Genomic DNA, 9,324 nt, shown 5'->3' on the forward strand with positions numbered 1-9,324 from the left:
TTTTTTTTTTAAGAGACGGAGTCTCACTCTGCCACCCAGGCTGGAGTGCAGTGGTGCAATCTCGGCTCACTGCAACCTCCACCTCTTGGGTTCTAGCAATTCTCCTGCCTCAGCCTCCTGAGTAGCTGGGACTCCATGCGCCCGCCACCATGCCTGGCTAATTTTTTGTATTTTAGTAGAGACAGGGTTTCACCGTGTTGGCCAGGCTGGTCTCGAACTCCTGAGCTCAGGCGATCCACCCGCCGCAGCCTCCCAGAGTGCTAGGATTACAGGCATGAGCCACTGCGCCTGGTCAAGGACCACTCTTAAATGTGGGCACTGAGGACTCAGACCAGAAACAAATAGAGTCAGTTGCAGACCGGCGTCAGAGGCTGACTACACAAGGCACAAAGGCAGGGAAAGAGTAACAAACTCGCCCTCCGGAAGACTCGGCTTTGGGGACGGCCTTACTTCTCTGCGTTTCAGAGAGCTTAGCATCCGGCAGCCCCGAACACCACTCATGTTCCTGAGTGGTGCCCTGCTCCCTGCCCTGGGGGCCAAGAAGAACCACAGATACCGCTCCTGGCCCTCTGTCTTCAGATGGGGTTCAGTCACCAAGAGGCCCTGGCGTGAGGCAGGAGGGGAGTGAGGTTGGGACATTTATCCATAGCTCCCTCCCTGCCAGGTCGCAGGGAGCTGACTGCAACCATTTGCCCAAAGCGCAGCTCTTATCAGACAATCCTCCCGACCCAGGCCACGGGCTGGTATCCGCTGCACTGCTGTTATCCCGAGGCTGCTGCATGGAGCCTGGCCTACGACCTCATTCCTGCCCACACCTTTGTAAAGAGTCCCTTTGTTAAACTCTCCTCGCCTAGTTTTTGACTGTGCGCCTGTCCCTCGCTGGAGCCCTGGCAGACAGACCTGACTCTGCCAACTCTCCTGAGGCCCTCGGCCAAAAACCAAATCCCAAATTGGCTTTCCAGGTGCCTCCTGACCCCAGAGCCAACCCCAAGTCTTCACCCTAGGGGTGGGACCTAAGGAGCTAGGCATTTTCACAGTAAATGCTAGAACACCATTTAGGGAAGGAAAATCTTTTTTTTTTTTTTTTTTGAGACGGAGTCTCGCTCTGTCGCCCAGGCTGGAGTGCAGTGGCCGGATCTCAGCTCACTGCAAGCTCCGCCTCCTGGGTTTACGCCATTCTCCTGCCTCAGCCTCCGGAGTAGCTGGGACTACAGGTGCCCGCCACATCGCCCGGCTAGTTTTTTGTATTTTTTAGTAGAGATGGGGTTTCACCGTGTTAGCCAGGATGGTCTCGATCTCCTGACCTCATGATCCGCCCTTCTCAGCCTCCCAAAGTGCTGGGATTACAGGCTTGAGCCACTGTGCCTGGCCTAGGGAAGGAAAATCTTATTGGAAGCAAAAATCTCCTTGTAAGTGGCCCAGATCGTATCCAGTTTTTCGCTAACTGGCAGCTGTGGCTCATGCAAGCAATGGCATCTCTCCATCAGTCCAGAGAGGACAGATTCAGAGCTCTGGGGGACCCTGTCCCGCTGCCCTTCATGCCTGCTCTGTGGCTGGTCTCCCAGAGTGCACCTCGGAAGCTGGGCACCCAGCAAAGAGGGCAGGTCCCCAGGAACAGAGTCCCCCTCCACCACTGAGTGCTGCGTGACTCTGGGAAAATCCCTCTCCAGGTCTCAGTCTTCCCATCTGCACAAGAGGTACACAGACCACATGGCCCCAGGGTCCTTCAGCTTTGCAGACAGCGGCGCCACATCCTACTCACCCCCATGCCCCACCTGGGGAAGAAGTTGGGCTCAGGGACTGGGCTGGGACTCACTCAGCCATGGTGAAAGCCAGCTCAAAGTTCTTCTGCCGCTGCGTGGGGCTCAGGGAGTTGTAGTCAAAGGCGTCGGGGAAGAAGGAGTGTACCAGGGCGCAGAAGGCCATGCCATCGCTCCAGCTGGAGGAGAAGTTCTGCAGGTCCACGTGCTGCAACAGGGTGAGTGGGGTCAGTGCAGGGGCCTAGACACCGGATTCCTGGAGCTTCTCAGCACACGCCGTGGGCAGCTAGGCACCCACTCGGAAGGCGTAATTACTGTGGTTCCTACCCCTTAACCCCAACCTCAGCGGGTTCCTGCCCAGGCGGGAGAATAAGAACAATGGCAATGCTTGGTCAGGTCTTTGGCTGGGGGTCCCAGCAGCTGGAGGGGAGCCAGGGCTCACCTGGTAGCCCAGCGTCTTGCTGCGGCACCACTCGAGCAGGATCTGCTTGATGCTGCTGGCGCTGGCCACACCGAAGCTCTGCGACCGCTTCAGCCTGGCCCGGGCCTCGCCTTTCCCCCTGCAGAGAGATGGCAGGCCTGCTGTGGGTGCCCTCCAGCTACCATCTCCCCGTGCGGGTCTGGGGCAGGGAAGGCCATCCCTGCACCACCAGGGAGGATGCTCCCACCTGCTCTGCTCACCCAGGGGAGACGCTGGCAGCACACAGGCTCAGCTGTGCCCATGTCCACGGCACGGCCCCATATACCAGCGACACAGTCTCCTTTGATGGTATGTGGCAGGACCATCCACACCCCTACAGCCCTCCAGGTCCCGTTTATTCCCCACCCAGGAAGCAGGGGACACTTGGGAATCCTGAGACAGAAGACCTTGGCCCACATGGCCCTAGGCCCCTGCCTTCTGCCTGGAACACCTTTCCCAGTTCCTTCCTCCCACCCCTCCTTCTGAGCCCCCCTCTTAATGGGGGGCCTCCTTCCCTGATGGCTCTTTCCTCACCAGGAGGGATGATTTCCTCTTCTGGGCCTCAAGGACAGTCCCTAATGGCCTAGACCAGGTTGTTTGGGGCAAGTGGGGACACGTCCTGGGTCGGTCTCCCTCACTAGAGTGGAGCAGGGACTGGCTGTTATCTTCATTATCCCACAAGGCCTGGGCCACACCTTGCACACAGCAGGCATCCGTACCATGCTTGGGCCACACCCTGCACACAGCAGGCATCAATACCACGCTTCGATCACACTCTGCACACAGCAGGCATCAATACCATGCACTGACACGAGGACTGGCTGAATATGCAAAGGTGGGCTGGAGCCCGAGAATCTCTCAAGACCCGAGGTCTCTCAAGACCTAGTAGCGGGCTGGAGGCCGCTTGGCCCCATAGCATCACCTTCAGTCCGCAGGCAAGACCAACCCCGCGCTGGGCCTCCCAGCTCTGGCCAGGAATCCCAGTCGCCACCCAGTTCCCGGTCATGCCCAGAAACTAAAGAAGCCACAACCCGTGGGGAACGTGGGTATGAGGGCAGCCTGGGGGCACCAGCGACAGGACAGGGGGCCTCGGGAATGGAGGAGGAGAGAGGGGCTCTCACCAGGCCTTCCTGGTTCCCTGCCTCATAGCTGTCTTCCCCCAACAACTGGGGCCCCGTGTCCCCCCAACCTGCCCTGTGGTCCAGCCCTAACTTTGTGCCTTGCCCAAGAGATCTTGTCTTGGGCAACAGCACCCTGGGGAACAGGACAGGGCTGAAACTTGCTCTGCTGCACCCACTCCACCCCTGTCTGGGTCTGGGCACAGTGTGGGGGCCCGGCCTATCTGTGAGTCTGTGAGGGAGCATCGTACTTGCCCGCCGCTGTTTCCTGCTCCCACTTCTCAAATAATGCCTTTCGGGCCTGTGCCCCTGAGGTGCGGGGCAGCGTCTGCGACCTCACGAGCTCCCTGCGACGCTCCCCTTGCCGATGGACCTGAGTCGTGGCTGGTGGCTGCGGGGACACGGGCGACTGGGGTGGTGTCACCAGCGGTGGGCTGAGGAGAGAATCGCCGAGTTGGGACCTGGGCCCAGCAGGCATCACTAGCTCACCAGGCCCCTGGGTCTCCATCGCACTGAGTGTGGACAAGGCAGCCTGCACCGTGATGGGTGCTCAGAGAGGAGGCGTCCTTGCTCTGGTCCCCAGCTGGTTTAGCAGCTTTTCTGAATTGTGCTGCCTGGAGGGCCTGGCCAATAGGCCCAACTCAGGAGAGACACTGGGCCCCCGATCTGGACATAAACACCCCTCTGCAGGTGTCAATGCCTGGGGAGGACAAGGAGACCCCCTCCACAGGCAGGAGGTGTGCTCAGAACCAGCCCTGGAGGGACCAGGCCTCCAGCCTCCACCACCATGAGAAAAGACCACCTTTGTTTTCCCCAGAACAGTTTGCCAGAAAGTCACAATTCTCCTTTTATTATTAAAGAAAAAAAAAAAGCCAAGCCTGCTACCCTACCCCTACCCCCAATCACAGTCCCGCTGGCTGGGGCGGGAGGCCTGCCCCACAGGGAAGGCCCCGCTCACCTGCCCCTGCCCACAGCCCATGGGCAGGAAGTTCCGAGGGACCCTAGCTGGCTGGGATAGAAGAAGACAAAGCTCCTGTCCTCCCCCTCCTGCCTCCTCCAATCTTTTTTTTTTTTTTTTTTTTGAGACAGAGTCTTACTCCGTTGCCTAGGCTGGAGTGCAGTGGCACTATCTCGGCTCATGGCAACCTCCACTTCCTGGGTTCAAGTGATTCTCCTGCCTCAACCTCCCAAGTAGCTGGGATTACAGGCGCCTGCCACCATGCCCGGCTAATTTTTGTATTTTTAGTAGAGACGGGGTTTCACCATGTTGGCCAGGCTGGTCTTGAACTCTTGACCTCAGGTGATCTGCCCGCCTCGGCCTCCCAAAGTGCTGGAATTATAGGTATGAGCCACCGCGCCCAACCCCTCCTCCAATCTTTTGACTGACTTGAAGGGTCCACAAAGAAACCAGCCTGTGGCCCTATTTCTCCNGACAGAGTCTTACTCCGTTGCCTAGGCTGGAGTGCAGTGGCACTATCTCGGCTCATGGCAACCTCCACTTCCTGGGTTCAAGTGATTCTCCTGCCTCAACCTCCCAAGTAGCTGGGATTACAGGCGCCTGCCACCATGCCCGGCTAATTTTGTATTTTAGTAGAGACGGGGTTTCACCATGTTGGCCAGGCTGGTCTTGAACTCTTGACCTCGGGTGATCTGCCCGCCTCGGCCTCCCAAAGTGCTGGAATTATAGGTATGAGCCACCGCGCCCAACCCCTCCTCCAATCTTTTGACTGACTTGAAGGGTCCACAAAGAAACCAGCCTGTGGCCCTATTTCTCCAAATGAAGCTCTCCACCGAGGCCCACTGCCTCACTCCCCCTGCTCAGACCTTACCCCCAACCCTGCCACCCAGTGCTCCAGAGATCCAGCCCTGAGCCTTCCGTGGAGACGCCAACCCCAGAGCCGACCCTGGGCAGCCTGCGTCCAAAGCAGAGAAGACACCTGGGTGCAGCGACCCCACCGGAACACGGGCCCTGGCTCACCTGTTGCTGTGTTTGCTTGCTGTCACTGCCCCGTAGCCAGAGCTCGACACAGACCGCGCGAAGGAGGAATTATTCTCTGCGGAACAGAGAGAGGGAGAGAAGTAACAAACCCTGGCCCCAGGCACGGCGCGCCACAGCCTCCCTTCCTCTGATCCGGCTCTGCCTCGTTTTCCCGGCATCACGGCAAGGATGAGCTAACCCTCTGGGCTAAGCCGGCCCTGCCCCAGTGGACAGTGGAGGAGAAAGGAGGATGGGGACACACAGCAACAACATCAAAGAGGTCTTTTCAACTGTCCTGCTCTTGAGAGCACAGAGCCCAGGGCCCGAGCTGTGTATCCAGCGAACACTGCTCCCAAACCCTCCCTATAGAGGCCCACACGGCTTCCCCCAGGACATGTCATGGAGACCTGGCCACAGGCCCAAGTCGGGCCTGGGGCCTTGAGGGAGGGAGGGGACGGTGCCCAACCTGCAGGGCAAGAGGCCACCTTCCAACTGTGGCCTCCACCTGTAATAAAAGCCATGGTCACCCCACCAGGGGGTAGGGCTGCAGGCAGGGGCAGGTGAGTGGGGCCTTCCCTGTGGGGCAGGCCTCCCGCCCCAGCCAGCAGGACTGTGATTGGGGGTAGGGGTAGGGTAGCAGGCTTGGCTTTTTTTTTTCTTTAATAATAAAAGGAGAATTGTGACTTTCTGGCAAATAGCACCAGAATGCTATTTCACAGCCTCTCTGGGCAGGAGCCCAGGAGGATGGGCTAAAGGAAGGGGCAGACATGGCAGGCAGAGGCAGGGCTGGGCTTGGCTCCTCGTTTTCCAAGTCACCCAACGACTCCCCCTCCCTAGCCCCGGCCCTCCCTCTCCCATCCCAAGGGGAGGTCTGCCCCAAGGCCACGCTGTCCTGCTCATACCGCCAGGACTGGGAGTCCAGGGCGTGGTGGCCTCGCTGGGGCTTGGGTTGAGGCCCCCGAGGGTGGCAGCAGACGTAGGTGACAGAGCCGCTGCTGAAGTCTCCCCAGAGAACCTGTCAGAGACTCGGGTGACGGCCGTGACTGGCTGGTGGGGCAGCCGCAAGGAGAGGCTCACAGGGCGAGGCCTGGGGGGATCTGGTGCCGAGAAGGTTTGAGCGACCTCGGGGGATCCGTCGCCTGGACCTGTAACATGTGACCAGTATGGGTGGGTGGTCAGCCGTGGCAGCCACGGAGTTCTGAGACCTCCCAGAAAGGCTCTAGCCTCCCTGGACCCTCCTCCCACCTCCTGTAGGAAGGCCTCCCTGACTGCTCCAGCCTCCCTGACCTCCCGTTTCAGGGATATCTTACTGCTCCAACCAGAGTTGATTTTTCCCAGCTTCCCCTCATGGCCAGCTTAATAAATACTAGTTGGCTCATCAGCCCACTCTCTACCCTACTCAGTGCTTAGAAAAGTTCCTCAGCCTCTACTTGCTTTCCTGGAGACACGGGAGAGCTCACTACCTCCTGAGATCTCCCAACTTCCCTCTGTGTGTCACAGGTTCTACTGAATGACACTGCTCTCCCGGCAGCCTCTCTCCCTGCTGGGGTTCAGGATAGAGTGCGTCCCAACTCAGGCCAAGGGCTGGCCTGGCACAGAAGATACCTGACCAGGGCCTTACTTAACCCCCAAACCTACCCAGCCACCCCTCCTCTGCCCACAGCCCTACCCCTACCTGCCCCCGGCTGGTGCCCATTTTCCATGATGCACGAGCTTGAGGTCTTTCTCATCTCCGACTCGCTGGCCTCATCATGATCCAAACTCTACAGAGACACAAACATCACCGAGACCCCATCAGCTAGGGCCAGACCCCCTCCTGTTCTGGCAAAACACCAATCATGTTGAGAGAAAACAGCCCCCAGGGAGCAAATGATGGGCCAAGCCACACAGCAGAAGCTGGGATGGCCCCACTCTAACTGCTGAGCCCCTGAGACCCTGGGAGGGAAACGTCTCCACCGGGCTCCTCCCAGAGTCCCAGAAAGCTGAAGACAGAAGTCAAGATTCAGGGTTCCAATGACGTTAGGTCACCTCACCCTTTCCCCCAGGCTGGCCCAGATGGTGGGGTCAGGAGTGCCTGGCCCCCCGCCCCTCTCAGCTGGGCCAGGCCAGCCTGGTTGCCCATGCAGGGGCAGCAGGAACCAGTGGCACCAGGTCCTTCGGGGCCAACAATGCGCCACAGAGCCCCGATCACGCTGAGGCCTTTGCCTGGGAGGCAGGGACACAAGATTCACCCAGCTGTGCAGAGTGCAAAGCCCTGACCAGCTCCGTGCGACTCATCCATCCCAGCTGGGCGGTAGTAGTGGGTGGGGCAGGTAGAGGCAGACAAGACGGCCAAGGCCAAGAGCCACTGGGGAGACTGGGATCCAGGCTGTGCTGCCACCCACCCATGTGACCTGGGCCACATCAGTTCCCCTCGGGGTCTCAGTTTCCCTGTTTGAGAAACGGGACCAGGCCAGGCAAGTGCCACATGGCATCTACCAAACATCCAGCCCTTTTTCTGGGCACACCGCTTAGAGCAACTGTCCTCCCGGGTAGGTGCTGCCAGAGCCATTTGACAGATGGGACCTGAGGACTCTGAGAGGGCATGTGCCCTGGCCACACTGATACAGCAAAAAACAGCTGGGACGTGTGGCCAGGGGAGAAGTCCTCAACCTTGGTCCTGCCCTCCTCCCAGTGAGGGCGTGTGAAGGGCTGAGAGTGTCTGTGGGGCTGGTGGGGGCGCCACCATGAGCCCAGGACGAGCGGCTTGAGAGGTCGGCTGTGCCTCTCCCAGATGCCTCCTGGTCTACAGGTTCCCAGGCAATAATGATGCCTCCCTGGACCCAGATGGCTCAGCTCCCTTTGCAACCAATGCGGGAGGTGCCACCCTGCGAGGGGGAATCAGTCTGGTAGGGGAGCCAGGCTGGTGAACACAGGGGGCCGTGCCAGAATAAGGATGCCTCACGCAGGGTTCATCTGACCCAGTGGGGCAAGGAGGGCTTCTCAGAGGCAGGGGTGCCTGAGCCACATCCAGAGTGAGCCCAGTGGATAAGCAAGGGAGGGCATGGCCAGCAGAGTGATTAGTGTCTGCTTTTGCAGAGAGACATCGAAAGCACAGGTATCCTGATCACGCCCGTCCAGGACTCAGGCAGATGGAGAAGTGCCATGCTGCCCAAGCTGCCTGCCCTGGGTACTTGGCGCCTTAGACAAGAAGGAGCGCAAGGTCCTCAGCTCTGTGTTTCAGGAACACCCTTTAGGGGATGCCAGAGAGTGGAGACCAGTTGGCAAGACACTTCACCAGTCCTGGGCAGGAACCTGGGGAAGGGAGATGGGGCACTGGGAGGGCCACAGGCAAGAAGGACTCAGAGCTTTGGGGGAAAAGGGATCCGGCCGGGAGACTGGGTGGACGTGGGAGAGGAAGGGTGCCAAGCCTCTCCCAAGTCCAGGCGTGGTGGGTCAGGGCAGGGTTAGGGGGTAAATGAGAGTTTCCGTTGGGACATGTTTAGTGCCTGGGGCACCTGGAGCATCAGGGAGCTGAGGAGGTAGCTGGATTTTTGAGTCTGGAGTTTAAGAGAAAAGAAGGATGAGCATGGAAAAACAGGAGTCAGGGCATCCACTGGGCTCCTGGAAGCCCAGCAGAGGAAGAGCAGCTTGGGGCCCCTGGGATGAGGCCCCCACATTTCAGGAAGCAGAAGAGCAGTCTGCGGAGGATGAGGAGCAGCCAGACAGGTAGGAGGAGCCCCTGAAGAATGGTGAGAAAACCAGGGCCAGGAAGGAAGGGAATCAAGAAGCCAGCCACGGGGCCGGGCGCGGCGGCTCACGCCTGGAATCCCAGCACTTTGGGAGGCCAAGGTGGGTGGATCACCTGAGGACACAAGTTCAAGACCAGCCTGACCAACGTGGTGAAACCCCATCTCTACTAAAAATACAAAAATTAGCTGGGCACGGTGGTGGGTGCCTGTAGTCCCAGCTACTAGGGAGGCTGAAGCACGAGAATTGCTTATTTTTTTTTTTTTTGTCTTTTTTTTT

At 59.0% G+C, this 9,324-nt stretch overlaps 1 protein-coding gene across 2 annotated transcripts in view; it reads right to left on the minus strand.

Annotated features, from left to right (window-relative positions):
* SMTNL2 (smoothelin like 2) overlaps nt 1-9,324 on the minus strand; it is a 27,638-nt gene that overhangs the window by 11,372 nt on the left and 6,942 nt on the right. For both annotated transcript variants that reach the window (XM_017860220.1, XM_017860219.1), the window contains exons 2-7: nt 6,992-7,079; nt 6,219-6,461; nt 5,317-5,392; nt 3,590-3,772; nt 2,203-2,320; nt 1,817-1,968 (exon numbers count right to left, since the gene is read on the minus strand). In XM_017860220.1, coding sequence (XP_017715709.1) covers nt 1,817-1,968; nt 2,203-2,320; nt 3,590-3,772; nt 5,317-5,392; nt 6,219-6,461; nt 6,992-7,046 — 827 coding nt within the window. In that variant the 5' untranslated portion in view covers nt 7,047-7,079. The remainder of the gene's footprint in view (nt 1-1,816; nt 1,969-2,202; nt 2,321-3,589; nt 3,773-5,316; nt 5,393-6,218; nt 6,462-6,991; nt 7,080-9,324) is intronic.

The sequence above is a fragment of the Rhinopithecus bieti genome, unplaced genomic scaffold (genome assembly GCF_001698545.2).
Source record: "Rhinopithecus bieti isolate Rb0 unplaced genomic scaffold, ASM169854v2 scaffold_54263, whole genome shotgun sequence".
NCBI classification, from domain to species: Eukaryota; Metazoa; Chordata; class Mammalia; order Primates; family Cercopithecidae; genus Rhinopithecus; species Rhinopithecus bieti.